We start from the raw sequence: 21,158 nt of genomic DNA, 5'->3' as shown, positions 1-21,158 counted from the left end.
AAATCATTCACCATCCATAATCAATCATGATTGAAATCATAATTAAAAAAATTAAAAAACCTCAAACATGTATTCCAATTAATACCGGTTGGATTCTGAGCGGCTAATTAAAAAAACGTTTACATGGTTTAATTTGGTTTACTTCTTTTGGTAGAAAATTCGCTGTTCTAATTGTGTTCCACATCAGCAAGACCATTCTCCAAAGCTTTCACCAGATTCTCGAAGTAGGTTTTAGTTACTTTAGTCAAACCAATTATTTTCGTCCGAAATTCATCGAAATTTTTAGATGAATCTTCAATTTCAGAGACAAACTGATTCAACTCCATCTCTGCGCAATGGTGAAGCCTCTCCAAACCAACTTCAGCCTCACCTTGCAAATACTCGAATAATTGTCTTTTAGCATATTCTTGCTCAGGAAGGTAGTATCCATATGCATATGTCCATTTCAGCACCCTCCTACATTCTATGATCTGCAATCGTATAATCAATCAAATTAATTAAAACATCGTTCTGTCTGTTTAAAGAAAATCTTGTAACAAAAGTCTCACTTATATAGTCTCATAACTAACTCCCAAAATAGTATAATGATTGCAAGTTTTTACCAATCACACGCTCTTTACTGAAAACAACGCTTTCTAACCAACAATACCACAAGATATATATTTGTGAAACCAAGAATCAATTTCTACGGTATCGCAATGTTACCATGTCTTAGTTATTTAATAGTATATACTATATACATTATATATCTATTAATTAAGTACTAACCTGACGCCATGCCTCTACAATGAATTGGAGCTGAGATTCTGGTGTGGACTGTCTATCACTAAGCTTCTTAAGCTGTACCGATTGCAACTTCTCCAAATCTCCCATAGCCTTTAGCCTCGAAGATTGATTGCCTGCCCATCTTTCATAATAATGCGTGTATTTATCTATCGCATTTTTTGCCCTAATTCTCTGATCATTAGCATCATCATGATCACCCTTAAACCTATGGCACACGTGCTCGTAACCACCACTAGCAAGACAAAGCCAACAAAAGTGATGTCCACAAATGGAGCATGTCATATGGTTACATCCCTGGTTCTTCTCGATCTGACGCTTGCACTTAGGACAAGGCTTTGTGTTAGCAAGTATCCAATTCGTGTTCTCGGATTCATCACTGTTCTTAAGAATCCATTTTGACACCGTGCCGCAATCCACAGGACGGTGAGCATCTTCACTACAATTCCAGCAAAACTCAAAAGAACACAAACAAGAAACATCATAATCTTCACTTCCACTTCTACTTCCAAAATCTATGGCGTATTCGCATCCCCGTGATGGACACCATTTGATCTTTTTCCCGCTAGCTTCAACATAAGACCTAAAAAAATATCTATAATATTTCTGCTTATCTTCTTCCTTGGTTATAACCTTATTGACCATATCTTGACTTACCACAGCAGAACAAGAAGGCTCAGGACATTTAACCATCAAGCATGCTTGACCATCATTGATTTTCGCAGTGATGTAACCTTTCCAACAAGTTTTGCAAAAAGGATGACCACAAGAAACCCTTGTGATTTCCTTTTGAAGATACGTTTCAAAGCAAATACCACATTCAATATTCACTTCTCTGTCATTAACATCAACGACAGGCTCCTTGAACAGACCAACGGTTTTACGGACTCTTGTTTCTTCAGTAAACCATTCATCTTCGACTCTAGCAACACTCCACTGATAGTGAAGAAGGAGAGCGATCGCTTCGACTTGCTTGTAGAGAGAACAGTAGAAACTCGTTCAATATCATCTCTTTGATGCTTGCGAATATCTTCTTCGTTGAGAACTACGAATTTTACGTGAGCTCGTTTAGATGTTTCCTCGGCGAATCCGTAATCCATATCGGAACCTTCGTCATTGTACAAACTATCCTCCCCTGACTCGATGTCGAGTATGTCATCATCAGAATAATCCATGATCGAGTGATAAGAGGAAGCCCTAAAACGATTTTGACATATATATGAAGCAGACAAAACAAAACCCTCCCTATTTTTCTGGCTCGAAAATAGGGTTTTACATGTACTTTAGGATCTTTCTCTTCCTTTTTTGTTTTTTGGTAACATATTAATATTTAACCAATGATTTATCTACACGTGTAATGTGTATAAAATATGTAGATTTTCGATTTAAGAAACTATAAGATATTTAAGGCTGGTTTAAGAATCTGTAGATTTGGTTTAAAATAGTTTATTTATTTTTTATTAATATATTTAAAAATATAGATATGTTAAAATTGTTTCCATTAATACTTCCTCTGTTCCTAATGTTTTAGTTTTTTTACACATTATTGAGAAAGTATCTGCAATTAAACATTAAGGTAAACAGAAGACCAAATCTTGAAAAACTTCCATTGTCTTAACCAGATCATCACAGTCTTTACTCAATGTTTCACAATCAAGAAACTTGCACATTCCTTGTGATGCAAGGCATTGTCTTGTAATTCTCCCCTTTTGTAGATTCCTCCATTCCCGGCGTTAGAGATCCAACGAACGAGAACAAATATCGTCTCTGCATCATTCTAATATGACTTCGTTGCTCCAAAAATTTGTCTCCATTGATAACATTGTCATGTTCTCCAACAATTTTATAATCCAATATTACCCTTTTTCGTTAAAAGGTAAACAATACGAGCAATATTTTCATCGATCTCTATAGAAATCTATGGTTCCTGTAACATTTTTTTCATCAGTCTAATATAATTCTCCTTAAACACACTTGTGTTCTTATTCTCATCAATTTACCATAATAATTGTGAATTTTGTAAAACAGTTAGCTAAATTTGCGATATTCTTTTACCTGAAACTATACCCCTTAAGTAATACCGATTGGAACCAGAGCGACTAAAAAATCATATATGGTTTAAAATCTTATCCTCTCTAAGCACGCCGGGTTTTGTGTAGATTATCTTCGCAATAATATTCTCATACTCAAAACCGTTGTTTATTGGTTAAAAAAAAAACGAAAAAATCCATTCTTTATTAATCTTAACCAATAGCTTCTCAATACTAATCACCACTTGTAAAACCGTACGGTTCTTTGCAGTAAATAACATAAACATGAAGCTAAAAGATCTCTCAGTTACCACTTGGATCTTCCTTAGGCTCTTGTCACCAACCTTTTTCATTGGAAAAAAGATTTAGATTCTGTTGTTGATTTGTGCTCTCATTGTGTTCCACATCAGCAAGACCATTTTCCAAAGCTTTCACCAGATTTTCGAAGTAGGTTTTGTTTACTTTAGTCAAACCAATTATTTTCCTTCGGAACTCATCAAAATTTTGAGATGGATCATTAGTTCCGGTGACAAACTGTCCCAACTCAGTCTCTGTACAATGGTGAAGCCTCTCCAAACCAACTTCAGCCTCACCTTGCAAATACTCGAATAATTGTTTCTTGGCATATTCTTGCGGAGGAAGGTAGTATCCATATGCGTATGTCCATTTCAACACCCTCCTACATTCTATGATCTGCGCAATTGTATAATCATACAATATAAAGACATTGTTCTGTTTAAGTCCAAAAATATAAAAGTCTCACTGAACATCGCATTACTAAGTCCAAAAATACAGTAGATGATTGCAACCTTTTACCAATAACACTCTTAGTGAAATCACACTTTCTATTCATCGATTCTAGAAAATTTATTATAAAAAAATAGAATTCTGAAACCGGGAGTAGTCTAGTTATTTTCAATTTACTCAAAAAATTCCCATTTATATTCTATTCTGCATAAACAAATGAAAAATACAATTTCTACGCAACGTTATCAATCATAGTATTAGTTATTTAATTGCATGTATATATCTACTAACCTGAAGCCACGCCTCTACAGTGAATTGGAGCTGAGTTTCTGGTGTGGACTGAATGTAACTAAGCATCTTAAGCTGCACAGATTGCAACTTCTCCAAATCTCTCATAGCCTTTAGCCTCGACGATTGATTGCTTGCCCATCTTTCATAATAATGCATGTATCTGTCCAACGCAATTTTCGCCATTTCTCTCTTACTTTCAGCCTCGTCAGGACCCTTGAACAAGTGGCAATCACCGGGACATGGATAAGCACGAAGACAAATCCAACAAAACTGAAACACACAAGGCGCTGAGCATGTCATATGGTTACATCCCATGTTCTTCTCGATCTGACGGTTGCACTTAGGACAAGGCTTTGTGTTTGCAAGTATCCAAGTCGTGTTCTCGGATTCATCATTGTTCTTGAATATCCACTTCGACACCGTGCCGCAATCCACAGGACGATGAGCATCTTCACTACAATTCCAGCAAAACTCATAAGAACACAAACAAGAAACATCATAGTTTTCACCACTTCCATATCCAGTTCCAAAATCAATGGCGTATTCGCATCCTGGTGATGGACACCACTTGATCTTTTTGCCTCTAGCTTCAACATAAGACCTAAAAAAGTATCTATAATACTTCTCCTTATCTTCTTCCTTGGTTATAAACTTATCGACCATATCTTGACCTACCACAGCAGAACAAGAAGGCTCAGGACATTTAACCATCAAACATGCTGGACCACCGTCGATTTTCGCAGTGATGTAACCTGTCCAACAAGTTTTGCAAAAAGGATGACCACAAGAAACCGTTGCGATTTCCTTTTGAAGATACGATTCAAAGCAAATCCCACAATCAATTTTCTTCACTTCTTTGTCATTAACATCATCGACGACAGGCTCCTTCAATAAACCAACGATTTTACGGACTCTGTTTTCGTCAGTAAACCATTCATCTTCCAAGTTATTAACACTCCAATGATAGTGAAGAAGCAGAGCGATCGCTTCGACTTGGCTTACAGAGAGAACCGAAGAAATTCGTTCAATATCGTCTTTTTGATTCTTGCGAATGTCTTCTTCTTTGAGAACTACGTAACTTACTCGAGATCGTTGATCAGATGTTTCCTCGGCGAATCCGTAATCCATATCGGACGTCCCTTCGTCATTGTAAGAACTCTCCTCCCCTGACTCCATGTCGAGTATGTCCTCATCCGAATATTCCATGATCGAGTGATCGGAGAAAAACCCTAATACGGCTCTGAGATTTATGTGAAGCAGAGGAAACTAAACCTTAATTCTTCTGGCTCGTAATTAGGGTTTCTTTCCTTTTCTTTTGTTGGCTAACAAATTCTCATTTTGCCCATCTCCTTTTATAGGCTTTCGTATAGGCGTCGTATTAATATTTAGCCAATGATTTATCTACACGTGTCATGTATGAAGCCTTAAGCTTTAAGCGACTTCTTAAGGAAGAAAACTCAGAAGTTATAGCCTCTCCATGTGTTATAAAACCTGTAGATTTGGTTTAAAAGACTATAGATCTTGTTAACAAAAAAAACTATAGATATTTAGCATATTGGTTTAAAAAACCTTAGATTTGGTAATTTATATCTACATTAATATTTAAAACTATAGATTTTTTTTAAAATGTTTTCTTTTTTCTACATGTTTTTAAATGTTTTCACTAATATATAGTAGAAAAGAAAAATGGAAAGTCAAAGAGGGAGATGAAAGAGTTTAAAGAGTTTTTAATGTACTTTTCAATTTTTCTGGAAGCTTTTTTTGTCTAGTGGTTGACCAAAGAGTTCGATAAAGCTTCTACATTGTCCTCTGTTGTGTTTTTGTAATAGTTTTATAAGTATTTGAGTATCCTATTAGGTGATCATATATTATTTATATTTTATACATTTGAGCGTACTCAAAACTATTGTTCATATCTGCAATAATTTATTTCACACTTTACCCCTAATTAATGATATCAAATTATGTAGTAACTCGATCGATCTGTGGCATTATCTTGAAATAACGACACTCTCTCAAGAACCTTACTCACTGCAATCTCAAACGCATCTTCAATCTTATCCGGTCCAACCGCCCCCGGTTTTGTGTAGATTATCATCGGTATAATCTTCTCAACCTCATTCCTCATACTCAAAATCCGTTCTTTACTAATCTCAACCAATAGCTTCTCAATAATAACCTTTCCATTTTTCACATCTTCCTCCGGCACATAAACCGAATATTTGGTATGATCCTTTGGAAAATACCACTTGTACTGGCTATAAACTGAATCCGGGTTAAAGAAAACCGGTATACAACCGGCTAAAATCGAGTCAAATGTCGATCTCCGGGTAGGCGTATCTCCCGGTGGTTGTAAACAGAAAACCGAATCTTGAAAAACTTCCATTACCTTAACCGGATCACCACAGTCTTTACTCAATGTTTCACAATTAAGAAACTTGCACTTTCCTTGTGATGCAAGGCACTGTCTTATAATCTCCCCTCTTATAGATTCCTCCATTTCCGGCCTTGGAGCTCCTACGAATGAGAACAGATATCGTCTCTCCATCTTCCTCACTTTCCTCTGCCATCTCTTGACCTCGATTCTTCTCTCTGGATGGAAGTAAGTAGGATAAGGAACCGCAAACTCGTTGCTCCAACAGTTTGTCTCTATTGATAACATTGTCATGTTCTCGAATTCAGGCAACCGCATCAGTTTGTTTCCCCAATCTGAATCTTGGTCAGAAACCCTCCTGAAATCTCGACCGACTCGTCCCGTGACAAAGAAGTGATCTCGTCCATACATTTTCGACCACTCTGGTCTCTCCCTAAGCCATTGAGCCAGATCTTCACCAAGTTGGTCTCTTAGCTTCACGCTGTATCCCCAAAAGCGTCTCACATCGAAACCAGCGTAGAACGGGACGAAAACAGCAGAAGAACGGGAGGAATCGTTGGTCAAACACTCATAGTGTCTCATTTTCTCTCTGAAGATAACCTCAAGCATGAATTGATTCGTTGAGTACCAAGAACCGGTTTCGGTTGTTAAGACCCGAGTGGTGTGGTTATGATCGTCTTCTAAAATCTTTGGACCGAAGCCAGAGTTAACCAAGTACTTGCATTTATTGCGTAATTCAGCATACGCTTCACAATTTTTGATCAGATCATCATTGAATCTACTGGGAAGATTGTGGATATAGATGTACCTTCCGGCGCAAGTATCTGTTTCTCCATGTTTAGCCTTCACAGTGATATGTAGGGTTTGTTTGTCGGAAAGAAAGAGAAATGTTATGATTTGATTGATGTGAAGGACAAAGAGCAGACAGAACACAAGTGTTGGTAAGATATCTATCAAAAGCTTTGGAGATCGTTTCCTCACAGTCTGTTTCTTTTTTGTATTGAATTCTTCCATTGTCTTGCTTGATGATGGAGAAAATGGAGAAACAAAAGTGGTACTTATTTGTGAAGATAAAATAGAAAAAGATTGTTCTTGCACTTGGTGGGGATGTAACTCTTTTATTTTTTTTTTCTGTGTATCAACTTGTTTATTAAAAAGAAATGATATGGCTTTTGTTAGTCAATTATATGGATTACAAAGGATAAAGAATGAATTATTGTGTTTCCTTTAATTTAGTTTTCTTTTCTTTCATCTTAAATTTATTCATTACACCAGCACCATGTTTCTATAATATGAAATGACACATTAATTCCACTTGTCCTAATATTGTAAAGGATTCTAAATTATAAAACTGGTTAGTGCTATTACGTAATGAAACACGTTTAACCTATTGATACAAACTGAAATGTTCTTTTAAAAAGACCCATAGAAACTGACAACAAAATAAAAGAAAGACCTAAACAAACATATCACCATCTAGCATTCAGTCCATTTAGTTGAATATTTAGTATCGGATAATGTCTTGTTTTTTTTTGTTTTTTTTTCAACAATATTTGAATCCATTTGACTATGACATGGTAGTAACTATAGACGAAAATGTCTTCTCCCATCAGCTGAAAAGAAACCTTAAATATTTGAATCCAATTTGAACTTGTAAAACTAATTAAAGAAAAGTAACATAAGATCGTATTTGAACTTGAATCCAATTTTAAATGACAAAAAGCAGTATCAAGAGTTTAAAGATCTGTTTCTTCTCACTGCTTTTGTCTTTCAACAGAAACCAATAAAACCAACAACAAATTTCCACTAATTTTAAAAGAAAATGAAATCATGAAGCGTATTCAAAGGCTTGTGGAGGTTGTGGCTCGTCATCTACAGCCATAGCCGAGGCTGTGGTTCCTTGTGTAGCCGCCGCTGCACCAGTTGCAGGAGAAGCTGTTGAAGTTGGTGCATCGGTCAGAGAGAGAACCTCTGGCTCGTGTTCACGTAAGTCTTTGAGAAGAACGAAACCCGATGGAGCTAGCTTCACTGGTACGTATCTGCTGTCTTCAAGTAACTTTATGTATTTCTCTTGAGCTGGGACTACTCGAGCTGGGTTTACTAGAATCTCAAACGCTGGCTCTGGCTCAGCAGCTTTCTTCTCAACCGCTGCTGTGCCATCGACCTGATAGTTCGTAGATACAAGAATTTCAATTCACGGTCTAAACAGGAAAGAGAGAGAATCTAGGGATGTTCAAGCTAGATAAACCGAACCAATTCAACCCAAAATGCCAAAAAAACAAAGAATATCAAAAGACCTGAACACGAATCTAAAACCGTTATCACACCAACCGATCTTAAAGTGCATTGGTTATGATCATCCCTAAACCGAAACTCGAACTCAACATGTGTGAATGTAAACATAAGAACCCTTATAAGTCTAGACTAATAAAGCGATTAATTATAGAAGCTACTAATCATCCATGGATATTTATAAAGAGGACAACATCACCTGCATAGAGTCTCCTTCCTTCTCAGCTGATGCCTTCCCTTTTCCAGATCCACTCTCACTGACTGACTTCTCGGCACCTGTTGTTTTTTCAGCATTAGCTTTCTGCTCAGCTTCTTTCTTAGCCCTAGCTTTGGCTTTCACTGAGGTTGAGAGAACAGCAGATGGAAGTTTGACGGCAGTATTAGCTGTAGGAACCGTGGTGGGTTTTGGGTACTCAAACAAAGACGGTTTTGCATGTGACATGAACTCAAACTTTGGGACCTTAAGGTCGTAGTTTAAACCGATGAAAGCGGTTGGTGAGAAGGCCAAGCTAATGAAGTAGATCAGAGGGTACCAATACCAAAACTGGCTGAAGACAGCAAGGCCAATAACAGCAGTGACTTTGTCATGTTTGGTCTTAGAGAGCAATCTTATTGTAACGTTCCTACCACCGGCATCGAGGATACCAGAGGCCAGAATCGCTCCCATCTTGCTCATTGTATCTTCGTGCTTGTCGAGTATGATCTTCTCAAGTTGGCGCCTACAAAACATACATAAAATCTCAGTCTACCAAAATAGTCTCTACCTCCCGATGCTGGAGATAATAGATCTGTACTAACCTAAACGCTCCAACGCGAGAATCGCTTGCTTCGCTAATTTGGACCATCACCATGGCCATTGCAATCAAAGCACCTTGACGAACAAAGTCAACCACATCTGATGTAAGAGGCTCCAACAAGGATATCGCTTCGCTGAGGCCAGTGCCTGCACAAGAAATACCTACAGCAAGAGCCGCTCCATAGCGAACATGTGGGTTGTACGACTCAGAAAGTAATGATACAATACGCGGAGTCTACAGTACAAAAATTCAACGGAATCCATTAGTGAGGATAGAAAACACAAATTCCTTGGAAGCACTAAGGAAATAGAAGTTAGTGGTCATAAGTAGGGGCGTATCTGAAACTGACCTGCTCTGGATCAGAGTACAATACAAATCCAAGTGCCAGAACAGCAGTCCTTCTAACATCATCACTGACATCAGATACAGCAAAGTGTAGCAATTGGCGAATTGCCTTATTGTTTGCTGTTCCACTGTAAGCCAATGCCAGTGCGTACATGCCACCATAACGGATGATAGGATCTTGATCTCTAGTCATCTGCTCAATCAAGGTGTCTGCTCCTTCTTCTCTACCGTATACTGTAAGAGCTATGCCTAGAGCCAATCCCCTAAAAATACATACCAGATGATGATCAGTTAAATGTAAATAAAAATACAACGGACCCTCATCACCAACGAATTTCTCCACTACATTACCTTATTATCTTCTCATGCTGCGTCTCATGAGCATAAGCGAGCATCTCGCTTGCCTTTTCAGTCGCAGTTCCAACCAATAATAAACCCATGCTGATGCCAGCAGCTTCACCAGCAACCGCACTGTCAGTATAAAGCACGCTTTTGACATCATCATATATCTCTTCATCAGCTGTCCCAAGAGCTGACAAACCAAGACCTAAGCAAGCTCCATGTTGAATGACCTGCATCCATATTTTCCCCAGTACGAATTATCCCTGAACAAAGAGGCTGATAGGGAATTGAGAGAGACTATACCGAGTAAGATATTAATTAATTACCTCAACATTAGTACTGCGTAAGCTATCACGTAGAAATTGTTTGATGCCCTCGCCATGATTAGCATGAATAAGGCCAAGAGCATAGAGGGCACCTCCTTCGGAATAAGGACTCCCACCACCACCTGCTCCTCCCTGAGGCAAGTATGGAGCCATCAATGACCTACCCTGTTGCAGGTGACCTCTGTGGATAACACCTAATCCCGCCGTAGCACTAAACTTAGCCCAATTGGTGGCCCTGCTTAGCCAATCCTGTCAATTCGGAAAGTATAAAAAATGAAAAGAAAGATGAATACACTAAGCCACACAGTCAACCTCAAACATACAGAAGTACTACAGTGAAAACAAAAATTTACCAAATTTTCTCTAAGAAAAGTGTCCACTGTAGTTCCAGCATGCATTATGGCATTAGCATATATTGTAGCACTGTGGCAAACACTGTTCCGCATCTCAACAGACTGTTTGATTGTCTTCAGTATCAGCAGGTCCGATCTACAGAAAGACAACATTATTAATGAAGCATATGATTATTTCCTGGAATAAACGATTTAGAAGAAAAAATATCTCGTTTCAAGATATCGAAACTTCAACAGTAACTTACTTGTTATGGCTGTAAAGAAACTGAAGTGTCAGCTGAATAGATGTCTCCCCGGATAGAATTCCCTTAATCTTTGTTAGCCTCTCAGCATATGTAACGTCAACTGGATCTGTCTCGTGCACAATTGTCTGAGCTGGAGTTTCATCCGCCATCTGAACATCCCCCGAAGGATTCTCATTGGGAGCAGTAGTACTAGTAGTTTCAACCGCCTGAGCTGCTTCTACAGGGCGTGTTTTGGGAGCGGGAAGACGATCTCTAACACTCAATAGAAAGGCCTGGTGCTCGTTCTCTACAAGATCAAATGCAATTTGCAATGCTAATAAAGCATCATCCTTGCTCTCCGAGCGAAGAAGCTTCTCCAATATGCTAGCAACACCTTTCGGTTCATCCAGAAACATCATGCATTGACAAATGCTCAAATAATCCGGAGATGGCAGCTTCTGGTAGACTTTAACAAGTAAAGTAAGCACCTGAAAGAATAGACAAGGATATCATCACCTTTTCAAATGAAGATTAACTAAAATAAAAACGAATCTTTTAATTCAAGCATCGACACATCTCAGATTGGTATCCAGAAAACTGGAACACGATTTTCAGTTACAGCTCAGAGACAGAAAATTGTAACATATATGAGATTACAGACATGGTACTGGGAAGATGCAACACAGAGACTAATTAATCACAGTATTTGCCAGATGTGGCGAAACCATATTGTTCTAATCAATCAATCAATAGTATCGAAACATCTATTTTCTGCTGAGACCATTACTCTTACCTCATGTCTATACTCTCTGCGGTTAACAAAAGAATGAGAAACATTGATGCAATATGATAAAGTTCCCTGAACATTATCGCTCTTTGTGATAGCCTCCTCCAACTTATCCAATCTCCGGCATTCTATCGCAATGCCCATGGCCTGTTGATACTTCCCATCAGTGATGCATCTGCAGACGGAAAACCACGTTAGAAAAATTGAAGCACTAATATGGCTAGAGCAGTAAATATGTAGGCATATATACTTTTCAAGCATTCTTTCAACAATGGCCTCAAGCCTGGGATCAATGTCCACCATCTCATTTGACTCGACTGCCTTTGATCTGAGACTGGCATATTCATCTATTGCTTTGGCTGAAAACATAAGAGAAGCATTTGATGAGTTAACATTTATTTTACCAGTACACTCAAGCAGTCATCAATCATTTTATCCTATCTTATTTAAAAGATTATACTACTTAAAATTATAGAAAATAATAGCTGAATGAGCAAGCTACATGCCTACTTTTTAGATGATAAGTCATGCAAGCTATATATGTTTTTCTTGCATTGAGTCACGTTGATATATGTGCATATTACACTCAACAGTACCCTAGCTAGAGTATACAGTATACAGTCAGAGAACTGCAAAGAAAAAGAGTAAACACAGAAACAAGTTACTCAATCCTCACCTAGAAGCGTATGAACATAATCAGTATCCTCAGAAACATCAAATAAGGGTCCAGCTCCAAGGGCATAGGACAACGAATCATTAAGCTCGCCCAAGTAGTAGAAAACCTGAGATCATAAAGAGAAACATATCTTGTAATACAATCATATAACGTGATTAGAAAAAGGTTACACTCCACCCTTCTACCACCGTACCACTATACACTTCTTATGGAGAAAAAAATAAGCATAATGCCGTTCAGTGTAACAATTACACATTCCTCCACTAATAAATCAAATATTATCCGCAACCAGAAAACGCTAAAATAGTACCTTAGAGACCAGCAAAGCAGCAAGCTGTCTTTGATGCAGATCGAATTCTTCATCTTCGTATAAACTCTCTCTGCTCATAAAAATGTCTCTCGAGTCAAGTTATCAAGCAGGAATCATAAAACCTAAGCATTGCACCATCTACAACTTGAATTTATACCACTAGCAGGTAAGATGATGAAGCAAAAGGAAAAAAAAATCCTCTTACCTTATATCAGTAAAAGAACATCTAAAAGCACAGTATCATGTCCAGGAAGAAGTTATAACTATTTCCTAAACTCGGATATCAATTGCTCATTCATTATAACTTACAAAGATCACTACAGCAACTTGCTAAAGCTAGTTATGTCAAAGAAAACACTTTCCTTTCTAATCCGAAACCATTAAATCTGCATCGCCACAAACTATCTATGCCTAACACAGAAAGTTTTGAACTTAAATACACAAATCGAGGAGACCCAAGCACAAAGAGAGCCCAAATCATCCAAATCCCACAATTTTCTCTCCAATTATCTAGAAAGCTAAACAGATCAAGTGGGAGACAAAACCCTAATCCTCAAACCGGGAAAAAAAAAGGTTAAAAGAGAATTACATGATCGGAACACTAGTGGAGATCTCGGGCCAGAATCGATCAACCAAGTTGTTGAGATGCGAGAGCGCATGATGCTTCAAGGAAGGCTGAGGCTCGTTGAGCATTGCCAGTAACCCTCCGGCGGAGCTAACCATAGCGGCGGCCATTGATGAAGAACTGTAATCGAAATCGATAAAACCCTAAGAGAAAGCAAATCAGATAATGAACAAGAAACCTCCGACGAAACCCGTCTTGAATCTCTACCGGATTTGAAGTGTTGAGTTTATGAGACCGAAAGTAAAAAATAAAAGCAGGAGAAGTAGGAGAAGAAAGTAGTCAGGGACTTAGATGCAAACTATGGTGTGGAACTTATCGAATATTAAGAGACTTACCCAACAAGTCAAGAAATTAAAAACTGCCCCGAATGTATACCATAATTATACTGTAGTCTCATATTTTATGAAAATTAAGTTATAGACCACTCACATATTAAATTTCGTAAAATGCCTCTACTAGTACTGTACTGGTCCAATTTGGTTGGTCGTTGTTAGTTTTTAGATTTTAAACGACAATATAAAGACCTATGCTAATTGCTATATCAATCAAATTTATAGCAACTCAGCATAATAAAATAACATACCTTACGAAGAAAAATTGGACCTATTTTTTGCTATTTGGATCAATGTTTGACAAAAGATGTATGATATCGATTGAATGAATTTGATCTACATTTATGCAAGATGAAACCATACAAGTAAACAAATTATCTATAAAAAAACAGCAAATCAACCTATAAAACTTCTATTTATTTGGCTATCAAGTTTTTTTTAAATACATTTTCATGGATCAGTTATAAAAAAGGGTTTATAATTCTGATTACAAACCAAAAAAAAAAGAACAAATTGTCCATGTAAAATATATAAACAAAGTCGAATATTTTACAAAAGAATTCTTATATATATCATATTAAAATTTATTGCACATCATTCACCTACCGATCTTGAATGAAAAAGGCAAAATTGGAGCACAACTGCAACGTTTGCACTGCCCACCTACCCCACCCACCCGACCGGGACAAGCAACTATACCAAACCAAATGAACCCAGTTTAACATTGGTACATGTGTTTCCAAGATTTGGTCAGATGAATACCAAAACTTCAAAATAGTCGAGTTGCCATTAGTTACGAAGTACTTGAGGATAAATTCACAATTCAATTTTACCAAACCGGTTTTCACACACACCTACACTCATAATCCGATCCCTTATCAATGCAACAAACCAAAACAAACTAAACCGGATTTAAATCGGTCTGAAGTCTGAACCCAACAACTCTTCTCTTTTTCTTCTCGTTCTCGTATAAAGTTTTTAGCTTTAAATCTCAGTGTCAGGTTTTGGTGGGTTTATTCTAGTGAAGAAGCAAAACAATGGGGGACGAAGCAAAGATCTTCACTCTTTCAGAAGTTTCAGAGCATAATCACGCTCATGATTGTTGGATTGTCATCAATGGAAAGGTTCTTTCTTCTCTCTCCTTATTCTTAGCTCTGAAATAAGAGATCTCGTGCTTTAAATTCCCTTTTGTGGCCGTCTTGGTGTTTGCATGAGATTAAGCTTTTGAAGTCTCATAAATTCTAAGATTGATAAAATGTTAATCTTTTTCTTAACTGGATCAAATCTTTAGATGAATAAAGTGGAAAACTTGTAAGCATTACACATATGCTAGGGAATAAGCTCTTTTGATCTATTTATCTGATTTTGAATTGAAGATGGAGAAATGCTAGCCTTATACCGACCAAATATGTTTGATTTCTTCCACATCGATCTATGTTGGAATTAAAAACCTGACACGTGTTGACCAGTAGTTGGCCCTGAAGATCGACCATTTTGGTTTTGTGTTAAGGAATCTTTAGATCCCCATTACTGATTCTCCTTTCATAACAACAACTTGTTTCCTATTTTTTTTCATTGATTGGTTTGTGAAATGCATAGATCATCTGCTTCAATCCCAGCACAATAAAGTTAGAAACTTTGAAACGTTGTGGTGTGTTGTTCCATCAAAAGTTCCATTTTTGCAACTTGGGTAGGGTTATTCGGAGTTTATTTGGCATAATAAGCTTCCTATGTACATGAACAAATCCTTTATCAAGTTCAGAAAACCCCAAATCTAACTATAAACATAGATGCTAGTGGAGTTGTTTGTTTGCTTCTAGTTATATGCACCCAGACACATCGCCAAAACACTGTTGATCTTGTCTTAGTAAAAACGGAGCAAGAACCTTATGACCTTCCTCTCTGTAGCTCCTTTGTTTCTTGCATTGGAATCATAAGTATGTGATGTGGGTCTTTTCGTTTTTAGACTTCACGATTTAACAGGAGATCTTCAAATCAGAAGTTTGATAACTGGGTATTCGTTTGCTTGACTTCCTTTCCTCATATCCTAATTCAAACGCAGGTGTACAATGTCACCAAGTTCCTTGAAGACCATCCTGGTGGTGATGAAGTTCTCTTGTCTTCAACAGGTCTGTATAAACACAAATATCTCCAAGCTCTCGGCTTTGATGATTCAAAGCCAAATTCATTGTGTTGATCTGTACATAGCATTTTGAATCATTATTCTTCTTCACCTTTAAAGGTAAGGATGCAACGGATGATTTTGAGGACGTGGGTCACAGCGAGAGCGCTAGAGAGATGATGGAACAGTACTACGTAGGAGAGATTGATCCAACAACAATCCCAAAGAAAACCAAATACACACCTCCTAAACAGCCTCACTACAATCAAGACAAGACCTCTGAGTTCATAATCAAGATCCTCCAGTTCCTCGTACCCCTTGCCATTCTCGGTTTGGCAGTTGGGATTCGTATTTACACAAAATCAGGGTAGTCTTCTTTTTTTCTGAGAATTACGCCCACATATCTTATATATACAGAGAGTGAGAGAAAGAGATTTAAGTCTTTTGAAAAGACAAATCTCAAATTCTCTCCCTTTGTTCTTGTTTCTCTGCATCCAATTTTCCTTGTTTGAATGTGTTTTGCACTGTTTCTTAATCGTTGTGATGACATTGCATCTGAACAGCATTCTTGCCGGAATGCAACTGATATTGATCTATATAATTCATATTGTGAAACCAAAGTTGTGACCTTGACTGATATGTTTGAAGCTGTGGTTAAGTATTGGTTAGAATCATAACACTTTTTTCTTACCTTGCAAATGTCAAAAGATGAATCTTTAGAGGGGGAAAAATAACCAAGAAACTCTTTAAACAAGATCAAGATCTTACTAATTAACTTCGTAAAAGAGATAAGAGGAAAACAGATTACGAATTCCAAAGAGAAAGAGACGTTTTCTTTGGTGGCTGAATAGAGTGTGTGGCAGTTAGTGACTTTGAGCTCACCAAACCATATCCCAAGACAAAAAAAAATGAAAGAACCCAAAACTAATTCTGTAACTGTGGGTCCCTCTTTTTGTACCTCTCCACCGCTTTGGCCGCAAGTCGCAACCGCGGACACAAAGTTCGATGCTTGTTAACTTTGAGAGCAATAAATGAAACATTTAAAGAACCGTTCGATTGGATTCTGTGGAAGTTTGGCAACTGTTGCAACGACGTCATGTCGAGACTATAAATCAATACAATCACAAAAACGAATCTTGTGACAAGCAAAGAGGCGACGAATTTTTTGATTGATCAAAAGACGATCACAATGATGATGACGATGATGTGTAGTGGGCACAAATTTGCATATTAAGATAAAATAGTGGGCACAAATCACTAAGTGGAAAGTACAATGGACACACACATACACAAGAGTGAGAGAAAGAGAAAGAGAAAGAGAATCTTTCTAACACTTTTGATTTTAGTGAGAAGACAGTGACAAAACAAAGACCACTATGAGACACTATCCATATCCATAACGAACAGCTTCTCTGTCTCTCTATTATCAGTATACTATTTGCACATATGTGTATGTTGCTTACCTGTCATCGTGATGTTATATGTCTGAAGAACACAACACATGGACCATAATGATGATGATGATGATAAGAACAAGAACTTAAGATGAAGTGAGAGAAGAAGAAGACAAGAGAAGGAGTAAGTCTTTATTGAATAGAGTTTGAGATTCAGTACATGTATACACACAAATAGATAGATTTTAAAATGGTTACAGGACAAAGAGTTATAAGAGAATGCAGAGTCCCTGTACCAGAATTATAAAAAGACTTCACTAACCATTAACGGAAAGAACTCTAAACCCTACACGCTAAACCCTAACAGACTTTGGGTTACTTCTAAAAACCTTCTCTTATGGTTTAGTAATACTACTAAGGTGATCTGTTTAGACATAAAAAGGATTGGTATCAGTTATGTGTTACACAAACCCTTTTCAGCCACTTATGTTACAGACACCAATTTGAAAACGCTACATGGGTTTTTATCCTAAGTTCTTTACATGTTGGGAAAGTTAAGAAACGGATGATGGAAATAAGATCAAACCGATAATTAGCAGGAAAACGTTAATATAGTCTGTATTAACTATTAACCCCCCCTTTTTGTTGTTTCTAATCATCTACCTTCTTCCATTCAAACCGCCCTGGTAGTGGCTGTTCATTCACAGGATCAAAGTTGTACCTGAAAAAAAAAAGGGTGTTGACAGAATCCGTCAGGGACACAGCAGAACAGAGCAGATCAAATGGGAAACTCATAACCAGAACGGTGTAATCACTGCAGAACAGAACAGATCAAACGGAAAACTCATACTTCTCAATGAATTGCTTTTGTTGTTCTTCTTCAGCACCCGAAAAAAACTCGTCCATTTCAGGTGTAGTTGGTAGGTGACGATGGCTGCCCGACAAACTCTCTTCTCTTTGGTCGCTGTTGTCACTTATACCATTGTTAAGCTTTGTAGACGATCCCGGGGTTGTGATGGTTTCCGGCTTTCTTATCAAACTGCATGGTGTGGATTCTCTTGTGGTCCTGTTGAAGTAGAGAGTAAGTAATCAAACAATCTTCTCAAAGATGCAAACACATAACTATTTTTCCTTAACTAGTAGCAAAAGCAAGCAGACTTTATTGCCTGTAGTTAGCTAAAGTTGATCTAGTCATGTTCTACCGAAAAGGATAATGAGTAGTTGTTAGTTGATTTGTGGTTCAAAGATCAAAAAGCATAAACCAAAGGCGAAACCCCCAATGGTTATTTGCTTTAGCAATGCTTGAAAAGTTTATACCAATTCAGAATAAAAGTACTGGTTCAAATTATATTTGACGAGATCTCGACTTTTGATTGATCTTAACATTAAAACCTACCAAAAAGGGAGAGAACCTAAAAGACCAAAGCAATCAAGCATTTCTAAGAACTTTGCACAATCTGAAAATTCACCAAGATAATCAACAATATCAAATCTTTCTAGAGTTTTTAGAGCCGTTTCATACCCTCAAATCCAACATTCTTTACATCAAAGCAGATACAAATTTTCGAAGAAAAACCAATTGTCAGTATCACCTTCTTATTAGTTGCACAAGTAATTGAAGAAAAAAGAAAGAAAAAAAACTTATTGATTAATATATATATTTTTTCCCGGAAACAGAGAGAAGAGTCGGGTGTGTCAGATAAAGAAAAGAAGGCATCATATCATACATAAGGTAAAAAAACATTAAATTTCAAATCGGAAAAATAATTGAAAAGGTTCAGTATCAATTAAGAAAAATTAAAGAAAATTTGGTCTTTTTTTCATTTCTGTTGTAAAAAAATTTGATTTCAAATTACCAACGGAAAATCCAAATTCAATACCATAATTTTCTAAGAAAACCGAACAGATTCATCGCCAATAACACTATACAAATCAAATTCACGGGTTTAATAAGTTGTGTATCTTACAAAAATCTGAAATCCTCCCCAAAAAAGGTTGAATTTGAAAGGAATAAAATTGGGGGAAAATATAGGAAGACAAAAAAAAAAATATATATATACCTTTCACTGCCTTCAAGCTCCAAGAAATTTTCCCCAAATGAAGTTTCAATACACGGATCCTTGTTGATTTCACAAATCAATCCCTTCTCTTTACCACACACAGCACTCTCAGCAACCGAATCCGACCTAGACCCACGAATCGAACCAACGAGAGAATCCAATTTTTGGGGATTAGGGTTAGGGTTACGGCCGCATGTCTCTTTCCTCCGCTGCTGCTTTCTCCGTTTGGTCGAACGAATCAGGACAATTGGAGGCTTCTTCTGGAGCCGACGACTCCGGAGCTGAAGATATGAGCCACCACAGTCCGTCGTCTTCTGCTTCTGCTTCTGTTTAGACGGCGGATTAGGAGAAGGAGAAGTCGGTAGCGAGGAGGAAGAAGAGGGTTTTTGAAGGCGGCGTTGAAGAGCTAAGGACTTAGCTCGAGTAAGAACACCAAGCGAAGAAGGAGAAACATCCATTAAAGCTAAGGCTTCTCCATCGATTTTGCTCTTCCTTATGTATTTCCCCATTTTCCGACGCTTTTCATGGGAGGAGAAGAGAGAGAAGAGAGAAAAAGTTTCGATTGAGGAGGTGTGAGAAAAATCGGAGTTAGGGTTGAAGATGGGTGCTTTGTGGGGTCACTCTCTGTCTCTTTCTCTCTTAATTTTTTTTTTTAATTTTCCTTTTTTTCCTCAGATTTTATTTTTTATTTTCTTTTACGTTTTCTTTTTTCAGGTGGCTGCTTCTTCTTCACTACTGTGAGTAATGTACACTGTACTTTGCTAGTTTTTCACTTTATTTTTTATATTTTTTGATGTATTCGAAACTTTGAGTGTAATAATTTCTATACTTAAAAATAGAAATGATGACGCATATTCATCTTTTTTTAAGAACGCTTTTTCTGGTAAAAACTTGAGTTACATTTCACGAAAATATAATAATGTCGCTTCAAATAGACGTCCAACGTTAGGAAAGATTGCGCGGCTACGCAAACCTGGATTTAATTCGAGAATCACGAATATAAAGTTCATGTATATCAAGAAACCATAATTATTATACTTAGTAACACACGGATCATATAATCTGGGATCAGATATAGCGTTGTACAACTACCAAGTAATGTGATTACATGTCTACAAGACTTTCAAATTAGGACAACTAGATTGTCTGATTATCAGGGGTTAGATATTTAGAATTCTAAGACACCAAACTAATAACAACTAATGAGATAAGTTTTGACAGCTAAGATAAGATATAACAAGATTAGATGACTATCATAGTTTATGCAGTTTTGATAAGATGAAAAGAGTAAGATTATTGATTGAGAAACCTAATATATATCAACATAATGTCTCAAACTACTAGTAGTTGACTACTCACCTGTTTTAGACGCCAAAAATAATGAAATATGTTTATGTTTAAACTTACACGATGTGTTAATTATAAGGTTTTATAAATTGTAAACACAAAATATTGCTTTTTTATGTTTCAGAAACTTGCATCAAACACGCAGAATCTTTGATGGCCATAATCGCTCGCATTTAATTTAGGGTCCTCCAGGGTTCAAATTCCGATCCATACCAGTAAATGTTCAAAATAATGTACACACAATGCCCATATTAGGTGTAGTTACAATGCGCATGTTGAGATTTTTGTATTGATCATTCCTAAACCAAGTGTCATAGAGGCATTAAAAAGGTTTAGTTGATTGTAAGAAAATTATTCAACAATTTGGTCGGTCTAGAGAAAGTACTTACATCTCTCTGTCTCACACTAAACACTATAGATCACAACAACAACAAGAACAAAAAAAAAGACAAATCCCAAAGAAACTAGGATCATAAAACAAAGATTGGAATTTATAACATGTCCCTTTGCTTTTGACGCAAACCCCCTAAACACCAACTTATTGATGTAAGACATTAAACAATGAATTATACTCAAAAATAGTCCTGAGCTCTGCCTTTTT

At 37.1% G+C, this 21,158-nt stretch overlaps 7 protein-coding genes across 7 annotated transcripts in view; 1 reads left to right on the top strand and 6 right to left on the bottom strand.

The window, feature by feature from the left end:
• Positions 1-167: 167 nt before the first annotated feature.
• Positions 168-1,958, bottom strand: LOC18027338 (probable E3 ubiquitin-protein ligase ARI11). The gene is given in 3 exon segments (XM_006410340.2): positions 168-470; positions 769-1,760; positions 1,763-1,958. Coding segments are annotated over 3 exon segments (1,491 nt in total).
• A 1,204-nt stretch (positions 1,959-3,162) lies between these two features.
• On the bottom strand, positions 3,163-5,057 carry LOC112081581 (probable E3 ubiquitin-protein ligase ARI11). The gene is given in 3 exon segments (XM_024148345.1): positions 3,163-3,200; positions 3,203-3,506; positions 3,852-5,057. Coding segments are annotated over 3 exon segments (1,548 nt in total).
• A 751-nt stretch (positions 5,058-5,808) lies between these two features.
• On the bottom strand, positions 5,809-7,239 carry LOC18027337 (probable xyloglucan galactosyltransferase GT13). The gene has a single exon (XM_006410339.1). It carries the CDS (start codon positions 7,237-7,239, stop codon positions 5,809-5,811), a length of 1,431 nt encoding a protein of 476 aa, XP_006410402.1.
• A 615-nt stretch (positions 7,240-7,854) lies between these two features.
• LOC18027336 (26S proteasome non-ATPase regulatory subunit 1 homolog A) lies at positions 7,855-13,572 on the bottom strand. The gene is made up of 13 exons (XM_006410338.2): positions 13,267-13,572; positions 12,678-12,747; positions 12,368-12,473; positions 11,942-12,050; positions 11,698-11,866; positions 10,926-11,392; positions 10,681-10,816; positions 10,328-10,576; positions 10,011-10,231; positions 9,664-9,922; positions 9,316-9,548; positions 8,717-9,236; positions 7,855-8,389 (listed from the first exon to the last, which is right to left on the bottom strand). Exons 1-13 carry the CDS (start codon positions 13,410-13,412, stop codon positions 8,054-8,056), a joined length of 3,021 nt encoding a protein of 1,006 aa, XP_006410401.1. The 5' UTR covers positions 13,413-13,572; the 3' UTR covers positions 7,855-8,053.
• Positions 13,573-14,465: 893 nt separating this feature from the next.
• On the top strand, positions 14,466-16,269 carry LOC18027335 (cytochrome b5). Its single transcript, XM_006410337.2, has 3 exons — positions 14,466-14,758; positions 15,697-15,763; positions 15,877-16,269. Exons 1-3 carry the CDS (start codon positions 14,672-14,674, stop codon positions 16,125-16,127), a joined length of 405 nt encoding a protein of 134 aa, XP_006410400.1. The 5' UTR covers positions 14,466-14,671; the 3' UTR covers positions 16,128-16,269.
• Positions 16,270-17,324: 1,055 nt separating this feature from the next.
• LOC18027476 (cyclin-dependent kinase inhibitor 4) lies at positions 17,325-19,790 on the bottom strand. Its single transcript, XM_006410336.2, has 3 exons — positions 19,211-19,790; positions 18,001-18,216; positions 17,325-17,871 (listed from the first exon to the last, which is right to left on the bottom strand). The coding sequence occupies exons 1-3, from the start codon at positions 19,717-19,719 to the stop codon at positions 17,802-17,804; spliced, it is 795 nt and encodes a 264-aa protein (XP_006410399.1). The 5' UTR covers positions 19,720-19,790; the 3' UTR covers positions 17,325-17,801.
• A 1,172-nt stretch (positions 19,791-20,962) lies between these two features.
• Positions 20,963-21,158, bottom strand: part of LOC18027475 (transcriptional corepressor LEUNIG_HOMOLOG) — a 5,496-nt gene continuing 5,300 nt past the window's right edge. The window contains exon 20 of the mRNA XM_006410335.2: positions 20,963-20,969. Within this exon, the coding sequence (XP_006410398.2) occupies positions 20,963-20,969 (7 nt within the window). The remainder of the gene's footprint in view (positions 20,970-21,158) is intronic.

Source organism: Eutrema salsugineum, unplaced genomic scaffold (genome assembly GCF_000478725.1).
Source record: "Eutrema salsugineum unplaced genomic scaffold, Eutsalg1_0 scaffold_10, whole genome shotgun sequence".
Lineage (NCBI taxonomy): Eukaryota > Viridiplantae > Streptophyta > Magnoliopsida > Brassicales > Brassicaceae > Eutrema > Eutrema salsugineum.
The sequence above is the reverse complement of the archived record's forward strand: the minus strand, read 5'-3'. Positions and strand labels throughout refer to the sequence as shown.

Excerpts from the sequence above, each read along its gene's own strand:
- LOC18027337 (XM_006410339.1), bottom strand. The coding sequence starts at position 7,239 with ATGGAAGAATTCAATACAAAAAAGAAACAGACTGTGAGGAAACGATCT.
- LOC18027336 (XM_006410338.2), bottom strand. The coding sequence starts at position 13,412 with ATGGCCGCCGCTATGGTTAGCTCCGCCGGAGGGTTACTGGCAATGCTC. Across the intron at positions 11,393-11,697 it reads GCAGAGAGTATAGACATGAG|GTGCTTACTTTACTTGTTAA; the intron begins GTAAGAGTAATG and ends CTATTCTTTCAG. Across the intron at positions 10,817-10,925 it reads TTTCTTTACAGCCATAACAA|ATCGGACCTGCTGATACTGA; the intron begins GTAAGTTACTGT and ends GTCTTTCTGTAG.
- LOC18027335 (XM_006410337.2), top strand. The coding sequence starts at position 14,672 with ATGGGGGACGAAGCAAAGATCTTCACTCTTTCAGAAGTTTCAGAGCAT. Across the intron at positions 14,759-15,696 it reads GGATTGTCATCAATGGAAAG|GTGTACAATGTCACCAAGTT; the intron begins GTTCTTTCTTCT and ends ATTCAAACGCAG. Across the intron at positions 15,764-15,876 it reads AGTTCTCTTGTCTTCAACAG|GTAAGGATGCAACGGATGAT; the intron begins GTCTGTATAAAC and ends TCACCTTTAAAG.
- LOC18027476 (XM_006410336.2), bottom strand. The coding sequence starts at position 19,719 with ATGGGGAAATACATAAGGAAGAGCAAAATCGATGGAGAAGCCTTAGCT. Across the intron at positions 18,217-19,210 it reads GAGCTTGAAGGCAGTGAAAG|GACCACAAGAGAATCCACAC; the intron begins GTATATATATAT and ends CTACTTCAACAG. Across the intron at positions 17,872-18,000 it reads CAAAAGCAATTCATTGAGAA|GTACAACTTTGATCCTGTGA; the intron begins GTATGAGTTTTC and ends TTTTTTTTTCAG.